The following is a 16,305-nucleotide window of genomic DNA, read 5'->3' on the forward strand; positions in this document are numbered from 1 at the left end:
ATCAATCATTTTCATCATCCCTCGGACTGAGGTTACTATAGACTCTCACTTTCAAAGGGAAGGAAGAAAAGGTTTTTCTTCCATGTGAAGGCACAGTTCATACAGAGTGAGTTCTATGACCAAAAGAACTTGATAGAGCAATGTAACAGAAGGCATATGCAAAATATCCTCCTAGTTTCCCTGTAGATATGAACTTCAAATCCTGTTCACAGTGCTGTTCTGGACTAAATAGAAACTGTTCACCTTTGCTGAATGGTACTGTTACAGAGCTCCACAATGAACAGTCTGGAAATGTGGTGGGACAATTAACCAAGCCAACTCACACTGTGGGTCCGCCGAAATTCCAGTTCTACTCAAGAAGCATGGGACACCTCACAAGAAAGGACTGTGCCATTGTAAAGAACGTGTCCTCTGTGGCATCCCTGCTAGGAGAAGGCAAGAACAACGTGTCCATGGACACATGAGCTTGGCATCTGTCAACTGAGCGGAAGACAGAACTACACACTCTCCTTTGAAGCAAACAGATCACACAACGCAGAAGCAACGGAAAGGCTAACTTTTGGAGGCAGAAGCTGAGCAGACGGATGGTGGGTAGACAAACGGACACTTGGTAGCCTTTCATACTGACCAGGGTTTTGAATGTTGTAAGTACATTTAGTTAATTGTAAGTATTGCTTTCAAAATATCAGTGATTAGTCCTAAGTAGCCCATTAGCTCGTAACAGGAATTATGAATTCACCTACTTTAGGATCGGTAAAAAAAAATTATCATATCCTCTTCCTGCACCAATAAACACAAAGACGTCTGAGACTTTCTTTAGCAGAACTTTTTTTTTTTTTTTAAAGTACAAAAATCAAAAGAAAATCCCCAGAGAACTTTTTTCATTGACTGATACTGGTACAAAAAGATTAGTGGAAATCTGTTAACACAGAGACCATATAATATCTGAATGGAAAACCCTTCTGTGACACATTACTTTGACACTAACATATATGAAAATAGCTTGAGATACAAAAATACAGTTGTGATCCAGCATATGGCACCAAATTAGAACAATTTTATTATTTAACATAATCCCAATGTATATACATTATCCTCCCAAATAAGAAACAATTTAGTTCCAGAGTTTAAAATGTGGTTTCCAAAATGAATCCTTATTGTAAATTTTGAAGGAAAAACAAAAAGCCCTGAAAACTAGCTCTAACTTAATTTTGATCTTTGACTAAAATACACACCTTGTACCAATCGGCTCTCTCTTACAAAAGAAATGCTTATTATAAATAAAACTTTCAAAAGTGATCTTGGATGTTTTATTGCACATCAAAGAGAAGATCTGCCAGTCTGAACCCTCAGCCTCTTCTTATCCTGCAGTTTCTAAAGCTACTGACTCTGGGTGGATACACTGTGGATTCTAGGTGACTCTGGGTGGATACACTGTGGATTCTAGGTAACTCTGGGTGGATACACTGTGGACATCTAGGGTCCTACCTCATGCTTCTCTGGAACAGGAACAAAGCATTCTATAGCCCTGCTTCAGTTACTTTTTCTAAAGTGAAAACAGCTTCTGTTTTCTATCAGAAGGTAATGACAGGGGATCTGAACCAATAAATGTGTATGCCTAAATGTTGGCTATCTCTTTTTCAGACAGAATTATTAAAAAAAAAAAAAAATCTAGAGGGACTTTACCCAATCATCTACTTCCAATCCCCCCAGGAGACGTTTACCCAATCACCCATCTCCAATCCAGCCAGGACCACTGCTTCCCAGTGAGTGTACTGTTTACGCCACACTACTGGGCACCTACCAGTGCCCCCCATTTGCCTCAATCTCTTCAACCTTCTTATCTGTTGCTTTGCCAGCACAAATCAGCCAGAAGGCAACAGCTTTAAAAATAGAAATCTCTAAGTAAGTTCAGCACAGTGCCCAGCAAGGAGGCATTCAATAAATATCTGATAACTGAGTCTAAGCCCCCCTCCTATGCTGACATGTACTAGTGATTTATGGGTAATATGTGGGTTTTATGGTACACAAGTCTAGGTAACTAAGGAGAAAACACATATGCCATGGAATCAGACATTGTTAATTTCTATAATCCTGCCCAGGACAGAATGTGGACTTAAGAATTAACTATTCTGATAATTAAAACTCATTAGTCAAATACTTTTAATTTTGCCAAAAGGACTCTAACAGCTAGCCTCCGGCAATTCCCAAACACACAGTGAGCCCCAAATAAAACAAAATAAAATTGCACTGTTACAAGGAAACCAGTCCGTGAGAGCAGAGAGGAGGTCTCACTTAAGGGACAGCGACTTCAAGGAGCCTGTTGTTCTTTCGCTTGCAGGTTGGCACGCTCCCATTTTTCTGGTTGCCTTGAATAAACTTCACACATACTTTGTCCTGCCTGAACTGTACCAGGAACCTAGAAAAGAACCAAACACACTCAGGCACACACAAAACCAGCAGGTGAGGGGCACAGCGACAACAGACATTGATTGTGGCCGGTACTTATTAACTCTTTCCATCCCACGTCTGATGAGAACTGACTGCATTTCACTTCCACATGTCATCAGCTAGCTCCAAGAAAAGGAAGCTTGCCATGTTCCAGCAGGGTAAGAGGAGCTGACAGTAATTAACGTGGTGTTTCAGCGGGGACATTAAGTACCTGTACACTCACATGCAGTAATCTGCCTTTTTTCACTGTTACATGGCAAAAATTTTAAAGGGTCAAATGAAATGTTCAACAAATCAAACACATGAACTACAGAGAACATGCACCCTATGCTGGTGATCTTTTCACTCTACATCTTAATCAGCCACCAGGGGACCTTTCACCATGTACCTGGGGGCGTGTGTGTGTGTGTGTGTGGGGTGGGGGGAAGCCTAGACTACCGGTCCATTCCTAAGTGACGTATCTAACAAGCATGCGGTTGATAATACCAACATCCACAGCAAAAGGAAGGATTCACGGCCCTGATGTACACGTTAGCCCCAGTTAAAAGTCGTGTTTTATAAACACCATCTCCTGGGGTGAAATGGGACACAGGTCTGTAATTCACTATTTTGTGTGTGTGCATGTGCATGCTTGTGTGGGTGTGCTACCATTTGTTGTACAGGTTAGAATTAAGCCTTGGGTGCAGTTCCCTGGGGTGCTATCCACCTAGCTCTTGGAGAAAAGCTTTCTTACTAGAACCCACGGCTCACCAATTATGCTAAACTGGCTGAGCAGTAAGCCCCAGGGATTCGCTTGCCTCCCCGGCACTCGGATTACAAGAGCCATCCCAGCCACTCAATGTAAGTACTGAGGACTGAACTCGGGGGGTTGGCCCTTGTCAGCATTCTTCTGACTGAGGTAGGTCTCTAGCTCCTCACTGTTGTAAAAGGACAACAACACTGACCTTCCAAATGGGTTCTTGCTTTTCAACTGAAAGCACTGCGAAGGAAACTGTGATTCTCCATTCTCCTACCTGGGATACGTCTCTAGTATATATTATTATTCCTTTCTTTTTGAGACAAGGTCTCACTATGTAGCCTGGGATGGCCCAGACCTCACTATGTTTATTTGGCTGGCCTTGAACTCCCAAAGTTACAAGGTGCTATGATTAAAGGTGTGAGCCACTGTGAATGCTTGGTTATATATGTAATTGCACTTGTGTGCCTCAAAAAAAAAAGCTTTCAAATTTAAAATAGATTCAAACATTTTATAAGTCTTAATACTTTCTTTGAGCTCATGGGGGCACAACCAAGACTTAGTTGGGAAATAGCCATAGCTAATTGTATTTTATATCATGAACCACACTGTTCTTAGTCATTTAGATGGACTTAGCTTTAAGACAACTGGAAAGACATGAACTACTACTATTTATTTCTTTTTCATAGAAGAACAACTTGAAAAGCATTCTCCAGCCAACAAGAATAAGAATATATTATTTCACAGTGTCAATGGCAGCCAGAATTTCAACAGTAAAAGGAGCATGGGTTAGTTACTGTCATGACTTCACGTTGAAACATTCACATTCTGCAAGCTATCTTTACATGAAGTCTGCACACGGATTGGCTGTTTGGGAGTTTAAGGACTAGGAATTTTGACACAACTCAGTGACGTCAACTCTCATTTCCACATCCGTATGAATTAGCAGGTAAGACTCAGCCAATTGATTCACAATGACCAGAGAAACCAACTATACTTCCACTTCCGAAAAGGAAGGGCATAGTCACCGAAGTGCACGCTGTTCATGACGCATGCGTCACACATCTAGCAATGGGCTGGAGCCAAGCCATGTAGGGTTAGAAATATAGGACGAGCCATCTCTGCTAGGGTCTGAAAAGTCTGTGTCAATCTGAACTTCTCCATAAGGGAATTTCTAAGGCCTGCTTGGGAATACCAGCGGCATGAAAGAGACTTCCTGGAAATTCTTCTCCAGACTTCTTGGAGCTTCTAGGGAAGGGACCCATGGGGGACATGAGAGGTTCCACCAACTGATCTATTTTTCACCAGACCAACCATTAGGAAATACAACAGGAGAAGGGTTATTATAATGGTGCCAAATAATCGTCTTTCATGTGGCCACATTGTGGATCAATCAGAAGACTACTTACTAAAAGCCTGTGACATCTATAATGTCACATACTGTCTGGATGGGCAGAGCAGGGTTAAGAAATCACACTAGCACTCCCAGGTGGGGACAGCCAATTGAAGGATCCTACTGCTGACCACAACTGAGAAACATAAAACACACTGTCTCCTCAAAGCCTCTGTGTGTATGGGAAGAAAGCAGATTTCAGAAGCTCAGACAAATTCCATATTAGAGAAGGATTTTCAAGTTTTGCCAAAGAATTCTTCTTTTCCCCAAGTGCACTAAAGTTCCCTAAAAGCATCAGTTTTAGAACAGCAGGTAGGTGCCAATAGTCTTGCCTTGGAAAACTGTTAATTTAAAAATAAAATCTTCTTGGGACATTAGTATCCAAAATTAAAATGTGGATGCAAAGGCTTTAAAAGGGAGAGCATTCTGCATATACGCCAGTCTTAGCATTACTTACAAACTGTGTCAGTGTGAAATGCCTTTTCTACAGCTCTGGTTATCAATATATAAAATGACAGTTTGTCCGGTCTGACTCAGAACCACTCCTGCTACTCATGAAGCCTTTCCTCAGCATGCATACATGCAGCACCCAGTGACATAGCTCCACCCTAAGAGGCAACCTGCTCACACCTCCCCGTGTCTTTCCTCCCATCATACTCAGGATCCGACTACTCCTATCTTCTGCTCACACCCTAGCTTAAAGCAATATCACCTTGCCCCTCTGTTCTATCCTAGCCTCTCACTCGAGGTAACTGCCCACACTGTACCCAAAGCCGTCCTTCAAAAATAGGTAAGGCCCCAGCTGTGCTCAAATCTCCTTGCAGTCCTTATCATTTTCAGCAAGAGCTCGACTCTGTGTTTAACCAAGCTCTGTATAACTGGACTCTACTTTTCTCTCCGGGATCTTCTCCCACAATCTCTCTGCCATAGATTGCTCTTATCTAGGAACCTTTGGATCTATCGCCTGTTTGTGCTGTACAGCATCTTCCTGCATTGCTGTCTGGATGGCGCTCTTAGTCAATTTACAGCTGAGAAGTCTCCCCAATCTCTCTGTCAAAATGATACTCTACCTTTGCTTTCTTTTTCTTTTCTACAAGCCCAAATCATGTCACCTGTTGATTATTTTTCTTTTAGATATCTGTCTCGATACTAAAGTATGAGGCGCTTAGCACTTGCTTTGGTCAGTGTTGCCTAGGATCCATCCTTCATCAGCTACAACACTGGACATACGCTGCTACCTAAAGCAGTTGGATGAGAGTGGACAAACAGACTGCAACAGTAACGCTAAAGGTACTACACAATACATGGACATACTCATCAGATATCTCGATATTAAGCTTCTGTTTGGTTTGGCTGAGAGTCGTGCGATACAACTTGGTTGCCATTTCAATCAGGTGGTCACTGCTGAAGAGAAAGTCCCCTTTACTAGCTGCTTCTGAGCCCTGCAAAGACAAGACAAGGGTTGGAAGGAGGATGGAAAGGTTTGCAGGTTTGTCTTCTAAAACCTCAGACACTGGGGCACATCCTCTCAGATGAGCAGGAAGGACAAGTCTGGTACACTGATACAAGCCCCTGTTACTTAGAGTCAGTCAGTGGACCAGAGCAACATTCTACTGCAGACCCCCTGGATGAGAGCCACTAGATTCCTTTGTGGTGGGTTTGCACAATCAAGTTTGAAGAGCAACGACTCAACTCATCACTAATTCTCAAAGCACACTGTTCAGAAACCGTACAGTGATTTGGTTTTAAAAAGTAACAACAGGGACCAGTGAGATGGCTCAGTGCGTAAAAGCGCTTGCCCCGAAGCCTGACAACCAGGGTTCGATCCCTGGAACTGACATGATGGAAAGAGAAAACTGACTCCCACAAGTTGTCCTCTGACTCCTACAAATACACACACAACAAATAACTATAAACAAAAAAAAAATATGACAAGCAATCAACTTTTAAAAATAGAAGTAACAACAAAAATATTTCAAACAAGTACCCAGGGCACAGGAACCGCTAGGGAACTTGCATCCAATAGAATTCTTCTGTGAATAGACCAGGCCACAGCCAGAGGCAGCAGTTCACCAAACTCCCAAGCTGGCTTTGTGTGTAATGGTCTGAGAACAGGGGTTGTATGATTTGCTATTTTTCCATTTAGATTTACATCCATACTGGGGTTGACCGGCTAGGTGAGCAAGCCTTTGGGTCTTTTCTATATATGGCTGATAGATGCTGACAATCATTCTGTTAAGCATTTGTGTACACTGTGCATAAAGCCTCCTAACACTGCTATGAAGTAGATACAATTCTAAAGATGAGATTAACGGGGAGTTAAAAATAGCACGGCTCCAGTCCTCAAAGCAATACATTTAGTGCCTACATTTTAACCTCTCAATTTAAGCCAGCAAAAATGTAGGTTAAAAAAAAAAAGTGGACAATGTTTTATTATAATTGTAGCCTTCTATAAGCCACCAGTTAGCAATGAACAAGAAAGATGATATTTTTAAATTGTCATACAGAAGAAACACCAAAACAGACATAATTTGAAACATCTCTACATTTTTCATGTATTATTTTCAGAAGTCAAGTGAGCAAGCTGATAAAAGTGTAATTCAATTACTGAAAAACAGGGCCTGAGATTTTAGATGTGGGTGAAGTCAATTTACAAGTCAGTAGAAATATGAGTGGCAGGCCTACTCAGGTGAAACATGTAGTCAGTAGCTGAGAAATCGGTCGCATGAAGAAGCCTGTCTATCGAGTCACAAGGTGGAGCTTACCTCCTTGAGGTGGACTGCAAAGAAACCGTCATTCTGTGAACTCATGGAAACCTTGGTCACATCCACCAGGGGGACCTCGGACTTGATCTGCCCAGACTTTTGGTCAGCAAGGAGAAGGTTATTGTTTGTTAAGAGGAAAATCCGAGATGTGCTCTGAAACGAGAGAGAAAGAGGAAAAAAAAAAAAAAAAAAAAGTATGGACCAATGACCCAAAACACTCCAAAATAGCCCACTAAGTGTAAACCTTTAGTTATTTCTAGAAATATATACTTTATTCCGCTGTCTTCCAGCAAGCATACCTATGTAAATTAAGACACACATAAACAATGAATTCTTAAAACTTTTTATGTATGTGTGCATATATATGTTTGCGATGCATGCATACAAATATGTGTGAGGCTGTGTGTCCACAGGTGCACAGGTGTGAAGGTCAGAGGAGGATACTGGGTGTATTCCATCTCCCCCCAACTTACTCCCTTGAGAAAGTCTTTCAGTGAACTGGGACCTCTGTTTCAGCCAGGCTGGCTAGACAACAAGCTCTCAGGACCTTTACCCTCCAGTGTGGGGGTATAAGCAAGCACATCACACACCTGGTTCTTTTACATTGAAGCTTGGAATTTGAACTCAGGTTGCTAGCCCTACAGAGCAGCTGCTTTTAAGCCACTAAACCATCTCCCCTGCTCTCATATTTTCAATTTTTAAGAATTTCAGAGAACAGAAATTTACATTTAGAGGTAAGGAGCGATTCCTCCTGTTAACTCTACTAGAATAGGAAATGCAAATCGTATCATTCAGAAACAAGAGCAGGACTCTTTCAGGCCACAGGAGTGTTAACGTTTTTTTACCTTCCCATTAGCCCGGTTAATTTTGTTCACAACCTCAGCAATAATGATCTTCTCTTCAATGGCGTCTTTGAGTTTCTTATATTTTGGGTTCTTGTTGATTTCCAGGTAAGCTCCTTGGAATGGTTGCCCAACACTAAAGGAAATAAAAATTCTTGTACCTTAGAAATGGTTTCAAGCAGAAAACACCCAATGACAGAAGAAGATAGGTCAGGTCATCTTAAGGAATAGTTAGAAAACTTCATGAAAGTGACTTCAATGTATTTACACATTGCACAGGCACCTGTATAAGTTAGAAATGAAGCCTTAAGCTTAGGTCAAATAGATTTTGATGCAGCCAGTGGAGGTTGGTTCATAGGGCTTTGATAAAAATCTTCTCACATGTACCAACTAGGAGAGAAAACACTACATCACTCTGCCACAGGCGGAGTCAAGTATGTGGCCCTGTGTGCAGGATACGGCACTCTCATCTGTAACAGAAAGCTAACAGCTGCCCACACAGTGCAGCACCAACACATGTAAACAATGTAAGCCAATGAGAAAGGCCAGCATCATTACCATCACCTGCTCCAAAGACAAATGTCATTTTCTTACAGAGAGGAAGAAAGTCAATAAGTAACCTTCTGGAAAGGACAGACCTAGGGCTTGACAATCACATTAAAAAAGCCTATCTTGTACTTGATGTTCCCACGGAACTCTGGAGACTCATGGCCACCTCACTAGGCCGTGCCTGGAGGTAACAGGCACTCATGCAGAGCCTGAGCCATTTGCTTCTGCTGAGAGGTCACTTAAATGCAATTTCCTTGGAGACCCTGTGACTCCCTCAGGGCAGTGTTAAAAAGGCACCAAGAGAAAGATTGCTGGCCCATGGGATTTACAGCTTCATTTTTGAATTTCTTTCTGGAAACCGAGCACAGAAGACTTGAAATGCTTGTAGTGTGGGTGGAGGCTCAGAGAAGAAAAATCTACGTAGGTGGTCAGCTCTTTGCAGCTCCCAGGACTAGAGGCTGACACCCCAGGCAATGCTGCCTCACAGCATGAGGAGGCAAATTCTTCCCCATCTCCCACGAGGGGAGAGGGCCACCTTCTCTCAAAACTGACATTAACGCCTCAGAAAAAATTTAACTTTAAACCAAAGTTAACTTTCTTTGTGTTCAGAGCTAGTCATGTTTTTAATAATAAAAAGCGCTAAGAGCCTAATTTTGGTCTGTTTCCTTAGTGATATATTCTATATGTTCCCCCAGCCCCCATTTTTAGAGTCTTCTATGGGAAGTTTGCTGTCTAATTTAAGGATGTATAAAGATCAGCTGCAGAAGATAGCACAGAGCTTTCCCACTGACTTAATGTGCACATAGTAGGCACATTAGTGATTTTGGATTTTGTGTTTGACTTAAGCATCCAAAAAGCTAATGGAGAAACCCGAGGGGCCTGGCATCTCTGCTCATTTAATCCCTTTACAAGTAGACTTTTCAAATGTATATACAGATAGAAATAATAAATGTACAGGAAATATGATTTTTATTTCTAGATCTTTCTTTAAGCAAAGCTACAAGTCACTGGAGATACTGGCATGAAACTACATAACCTACTTGTTTGAAAATACCAGATGAAACAGGAATGTAGGGGACAGATGAATGTAGGATACAGGGTAATACTTGCATATACCAAGTCCTTTGTCAAGGGCTGGACTTGCTAAATTTGCAACATGTTTATTCATTTCTTGAGTACATGGTGTCCAAACAAATGAGCTGAACTTTTGAACAGGCCACTGAGGTTATGACCAGCCATTTAGCAACCTAAGGACAGCATGGGCCTGTGCTTACGTAACAAGCAGGAGTAATGAACTGTCTGCCTCAGGCACTGACCTTACAAATGAGTTTCTAATCTGACTTGATATTGGCAGAAAGATCCCAATGGTGATTACCGTTCAATGCAAAAAGAGCCTCCAAAACAGGGCCCTACACTGACAATCCTTTTGCATGACCTCCTGTTTACTAAATGATTTAAGTCAAGGTCAACAGAGCAAAACCAACAACTGTAATCCTTACACCTTCCATGGAAGCTGCTGCCCAGGTGTCAGGTGCACTTACATCCAAAGGCTTCTGAAGTCACTCAGAAAACTAAGTATCAGTCAGCTATTACTAGAATTAAACTCCATTAGAAAAGAGGCGGCCATATTTGAGAAAACAATTAATAAACCACTGGCATTTCTGAGTAAGCACAACTATACGTACCTAGAAGGATATAAAGCCTTCTTGTCTTTGAAGAGTTCACTGGCCTCTAGCTTCTCTTCATAAATAAGCTTCTGCTGGTCTGTGAATTGATCCCTGTATTTTTTACACTGTGAGATATAAGAAAAAACATACACAAAGAACCACTTACACAAATAAATTCTCACTTGCTTTTTTGTTTGTTTTGTGAGACTGGAAAGGGTCTCGTTACAAAGCCATGGCTGTCCTGGAATCCCCCAGCTGGCTTTGAACTCACAGAAATCTGCCCACCTCTGTCTCCCAAGTTCTGGGATTAAATCCATTAAGAAAATGTAATAACCATTTGTATTGCAGAACCTGGGATGATTCCTCAAAATATAACAGAGCCTAAGTGGCCTGTGCCCAGGAAGTCTAGATGCATTCTGCTGCAATGTAAATCCTTAAGGATCTCCATGCCTGAGGCTGTCACTCCTGAACATAGACTCAAAGGACACAGCACTGTATGGAACAGTACAGCAATCCCATGCAGATTTGCACACCGTTCTAACCAGGAACTGTGTGCACTCTGACTTTTTAATCCTACAGTTTTTATTTTTAAATGCTAGTCATGGCTGGACATGTCTGGAGACACTCGAATCCCAGCACTTCAGAGGCTAAGGCAGGAACAGTACGAATTCAACGCCTGCCCAGGCCACACACCAAATCTGAGGTCAGTTTGAGTGAGACCCTGTCTCAAAAACAAACAAGCAGCACAGACATATGATAGTAGTTCTCTACTAAATGGATTTCATGATCTACAAGTATGTTATGGACAGTCTGAACACTGATGCCTCTTTTTAAATTTATTTTTATTTCATGTGCATTTGGTGTTTGCTTGAACGTATGTGTGAGAGTGTTGGATCCCCTGGAACTGGATTTACAGACAGTTGGTGAGCTGCTATGTGTGTGTTGGGAATTGAGCCTGAGTTCTCTGGAAGATCAGCCAGTGCTCTTAAGTGCTGAGCCATCTCTCCAGCCCAAAAAACCAACGCTTAAATTCCCCCTACTACCACTTTATACTGTGCAGGAGACCTGGGAACGCCTCAACTCTGACTCTGAGGATAAAGTGCAGGAGGACAGGGCTGACCAGAGGAGTGAAGACAGATTTTTCAAGGAATTGATAGAGTAGTGCCTCTGCTGAAATTATTCTAGGAACAAAGAGGGCCGTCATGGGTGTCTCTCAAGGATAAGGCCCACTTCAGGAGTGAACAGAACAGATCACTCCCCCAGCTTCTGCCCACAGGAGGAAAGGGTAAGCAGAGACAGGGCAGCACCCAGCCCAACATTAGCAACTCCTGCTCTTATGCTTGTAAATGCCTTCCATGTCAGACTCAAAGGAGAAGCTGAGGAATTGAGAGGCTGTTAAATCTGCTACAGAACAGAACTTGGAAACCATGAGTCATACTAATTAGCAATAATGTCACCCTCACATGTGACCAAGGAGAGAACTGCCTAGAATATACAGCCACTCGTCATCCACAAGCCTTTCTAATGCTGATTTGTCACCTCTAATAGCCACATACCAACATTCCATATAACAACTAAGTTATTCAAAGAAAAGCCCTGCCACAAGAAGAGGCAACACCAAGGCTCGCACTTCCGCAGGAAGGTTGGTTAGCAATGGTATCTGTCCCCCACTGCACCTGAGTTCCCTCAGGTTCACATGCTCCAAAGCTGTTCCCATAAGAAACTCACAGGACTAAAATATAAGGCAAGACACAACAGATTTTTCAGCTTCCCCTCAGTTAGGACAGAGGAAGTTTTGTCCTTGAGGAATCGCAATGCTCCTTTTCTGGCCTGAAGTGTGTGTGTTAACACATGTATTGGTATATGTGTTTAATAATCTGGTAAATTAAATGCATCCTAATTAGTAGGATTTAACTACCTTGTCTGAAGATCTTTAAAAATAATGACTTCTACCTCCTGCAGAGTTCCTTCAGACAGACAGGGAAACAAGAGAATCCTCAACTACCTGAACCATCTGGAAGGTAAAAGAAAAACAAGCCGACTGCATCAGGAGCGGCTGGCACAGGTACTGCCTCAGCTCCTGCAGGAGTTCTCACAGAAAGCCAAGTACAGTGGGAGGCTCCGTCACGGCAGAGTCCACAGACAACCCTTGTCAAGGTGACAGATGCCATAAGATCCGACTTTACATAGCAGCCTTGAAACACTTAAAGAAAGAATAACCTCGGAAAAAAGTGAACCATTGTATAGTTTACCCTCCACAAGTGGAAGATCCTTTTTAGTTCCTTGTGAGTTGAATCCAAGAATAGGTAAGGTCTTGATGGCCAATTTTTGTCTATTGGTGACAAGGAAGGCATTTTATTTTTCATTTCCAACAAGTACTTTTGCACCTGTATTGGGGTTGACAGAAAATACGCGATGAGGAAAACACACCAGAAAGATGGCGTGATGCATATTCGTGATCAACCAGACCAGCCTTTAAAAGAATTGATCAGTTTTAGTCAATAAAATTGTGTATCTCCTTTGATAACTCTATTTAACTCTTTCATACCTTCTAGGGGATACGTACGCCACCAAACAGTTATCAGGAAAGATGCCTACAGATACAATTACTCTCATCAACACAGACTAACACCTTTAGCACAGTAGAGCTGCTCTGTTCAACAGGGAACCACTCACAGGATGTAGCTACTTAACACTCACATTTTAGGGAACTCTAATTAAGTAAACAGCCAGTCCCTCAGTCACAGTGGTGTATAAACCACAGGTGGTCGGTCATTCTCTAAAGTTACAGAACACATTTGTCACTGTAGAAAGTTTTGGTTGAGCAAAACTTTCAAACAGAACAAAAATGGCCCCTAGCTTGAGACAGCTCCACTTGGGAATGAATTTCTGACTTTACGATGGTGGAAGAGCAGTGAGAGTACTCAGTAGAAACCACACTTGGCACTCTGATGTCTGGGCACGTCAGTGGGTACAGGGCAGGTGAGCACAGGGACCAGCTGGTCACACCATCAGGACTGGACCATGTGGCTAAACTGTGAGGCTCAGTAGGGTAGGCGTGGCAAATGCATTCTTCGCATAGATCTTCTCAACTTAGAATGTGGTTTACTGAGATACAACTTTACCAAGTGTCAAAGGGTATAGCATGGGCCAGGCACTGACTGGAAAAGCCCTATCACGATACTTTACATGGCCAAAGGAAAACCACAGAAGTTACTCATTCTTGTTATAAATTACAGTCCTGGCTGACTGTAATCCACCTCAAGTAGGGCTACCCAAGAAGGCAGCCGCAGTCATGTTTGTTCCTTGCTCTCAGCAATCTATCTGCCAATCTCGCTCTCCAGATACAGCCCATAGCAGTTTAACAGGGCAAGAGCCTGTCTTTCCTCACTTCACCTTCCCAGGTTTCTATGTCAAATAAAATAAGCATTCATCAACTATATCAATCAAAGACCCCTAAAAGAACTGTTCTCACATAGTTCTATTTGAACTTGGAGTTCTACTGAGTTGGTACTATTCATCAAATAATGCTAATTAACCATATACATGGTTTCAACTTACAATTCTTTGAAGGGTAAACTCATAGATTTTCTTTCCGGCATTTGCTCTAAAGAATTTCCTGTATTCCCTGCGTACCTTTAAAAGGAAGCAGACTGAGGGTTAGAATGAGGCTGGCAGGTGCTCATAATGACATATCTCTTTACAAATCGAAGTGTAGAGAACATGCATATTTACAAATGTCCTTTCTGGATTGAGAAAACTGACGGACGCATACTCAGACAGTGGCAGTTACGGCAGAGAAAAACCAACCGAGTGAACCGACACATTAAATCCTATTGGTTCTCACACAGCTTCATGTTGGCCTGAAATTCTCAACAGGAATAGCTGCAAACTTGTCACAAATCAGAGCACATTTTGTAAAACATTATATAAGGTAATTCCTCCTTCACATGCTTTTTGGCAGATTATCTGAAGAACTAGATTGAAATTTCCAAAAATCCTGCCTAAAAACACAAGACTTCACTAGTGAACAACAGACACTAATGCAGCTAAAAATAAGTAACTTAGAAGCCTTAGGCTATCATTATTTTCCATTAGACCACATAAAACGTTATACCTACTGTCATAGCACTTAAGACATCCTGCCATCTTAAAGATAAACCTTCCCCAAACTAATGTCACTGTCTACTTCACATATTAATATCTAATAACTAAGTAAGGCATTTACAGAATTAGCGAATGATACGGTTAAATACTGAAGCTCAAGGGGACATATAAAGTATTTATTATCATCTACTTATGAACAGGAGTTAGATAGAAGTCAGCAACATATTAGCCTATCTGCTTATCTCGAAGTTCTACATCTTCGTCTCTAGCTTCCTGTTTTTCTGGGCTTAAATACATATGCTTAGAATATATGCACAATGGAAGTCCGTGAAATAGAAACCTATGAGCCAATTCACTATTTTTAAATTTATAATGGTCTATAACAATTTAGGTTGCAGGTTTCTCTTAAAATGTTCTAAGGCCCAGTAATGGTGATCCCCATTTCTACAGGACAGTGAACAGCAGCGGCTTCTGACAAAGAGATCTGCGGGTTCCACACTGTACACGCCCAATTGCTCCTAACCCGTCTGCTGCCATCCTCTTCTGTGCTACCTGCCTGCCCTAAGTGAGCCCGCACAGCTCTATACAACACAGAATCTCTAAAGCATACAGTTGGACATATGCAATATATAGGCAGTCCTTCCTTGAATCCATGTTCTAGCTGCCATTTCTCCTTCAGCCATGGGATTGTTAGATTTACAAGACCTCCAGCTTATAAAGGTCAAGGGGCACAGAGAAGGTAATGTGAAGAGAGGCCTGTTACATGGAGCACACCCTGAAGGCACTGCAGAAGCTCCATGCTATGCAGCTGAACCTCACTGTATCGAAGCTCTGTCAGCACATCTTCTGATATTCCACAGGACAGATGGCTGCTGCCTCAAATAAAGCTACCGACAGTAAAAACCTGGCACCGTCACACTCTTCTCACCATGGGGACCTTTCTGAGCACGAGGAATCCTATAAGGCCCAGTTGTACTTACTTATGCAAGCAATCAAATCATTTCAAAGGATAAAAGTACTGCTCACACCAGTATAACTTGTTTCCATGACAAAAAGGACAAATTTATTGTAATCTTAAACTTCAAAAAGCTTCATCTTTTTCATAATAATAATAATGGAAACATAATGAGATGTTTCTGTCTCATTAGAAACTGAGGGGGGATGAGCAAGCCCGGTTAATTCTGTAGAAATAGCGTTCACCTTGTCCGCTGCTACTGCACACTTCCAGTGCAAAAGCATACACACAGAAATCCAGAGATCAGGATGGGGTGTAAGAATCTGGGTTTGATACTGTCTGCTTCCTTGCACTTATAAAAACTATGTTGCAAATTAAGACACAAATAAAAAGGGAAACGCTTCATTTTGCTTGGCTTCCAAAAAGGGCATGTAAAGAATGCATTCAGAATTTGTCAAATAGAACATCTGTTTTTTTTTTTTTATCTTTTTTTTTTTTTTTTGGATATTTTATTTACATTTCAGATGCTATCCCCTTCCCCCAATTCCCCTCCCTAGAAAACCCCTATCCCATGCCCCCTTTTCCTTTTTGCTTTTATACAATTTTTTTTAAAATGTTAGTCAAAGGCTTTATAGGTTTGGTATTGCTCAATCAGAAGTGTAACCCAATACCCAACCTAGATATATCAACTATCTTTGACTGGTGGAGACACGTGAACATCTGCCTCCATGTCCCCCCCCCTCTTTCTCTCTCTCTCTCTCTCATCACCTAGCTTCTCCTCTCCTTCTTCTCCTCCTCCTCTCCTTACTCCTTCTCTTCCTCTCACCTTAGCTCCTCCTA

General features: G+C 41.8%; 1 protein-coding gene and 1 long non-coding RNA gene across 8 annotated transcripts in view; one reads left to right on the top strand and one right to left on the bottom strand.

The window, feature by feature from the left end:
* Positions 1-1,035: 1,035 nt before the first annotated feature.
* The window catches only part of Myo1b (myosin IB), a 161,221-nt gene continuing 145,951 nt past the window's right edge, over positions 1,036-16,305 (bottom strand). For all 7 annotated transcript variants that reach the window (XM_034497897.2, XM_034497899.2, XM_076931924.1 and 4 more), the window contains 7 exons: positions 13,965-14,039; positions 12,656-12,790; positions 10,422-10,528; positions 8,191-8,323; positions 7,346-7,498; positions 5,895-6,022; positions 1,036-2,419 (listed from right to left, as the gene is read on the bottom strand). In XM_034497897.2, the coding sequence (XP_034353788.1) occupies positions 2,296-2,419; positions 5,895-6,022; positions 7,346-7,498; positions 8,191-8,323; positions 10,422-10,528; positions 12,656-12,790; positions 13,965-14,039 (855 nt within the window). In that variant the 3' untranslated portion in view covers positions 1,036-2,295. The remainder of the gene's footprint in view (positions 2,420-5,894; positions 6,023-7,345; positions 7,499-8,190; positions 8,324-10,421; positions 10,529-12,655; positions 12,791-13,964; positions 14,040-16,305) is intronic.
* On the top strand, positions 5,302-15,087 carry LOC143441836 (uncharacterized). The gene is made up of 4 exons (XR_013109558.1): positions 5,302-5,370; positions 5,715-5,870; positions 12,366-12,468; positions 14,961-15,087. It is a non-coding gene; the product is annotated as an uncharacterized LOC143441836 (long non-coding RNA).

The sequence above is a fragment of the Arvicanthis niloticus genome, chromosome 3 (assembly GCF_011762505.2).
Source record: "Arvicanthis niloticus isolate mArvNil1 chromosome 3, mArvNil1.pat.X, whole genome shotgun sequence".
Classification (NCBI taxonomy): Eukaryota; Metazoa; Chordata; class Mammalia; order Rodentia; family Muridae; genus Arvicanthis; species Arvicanthis niloticus.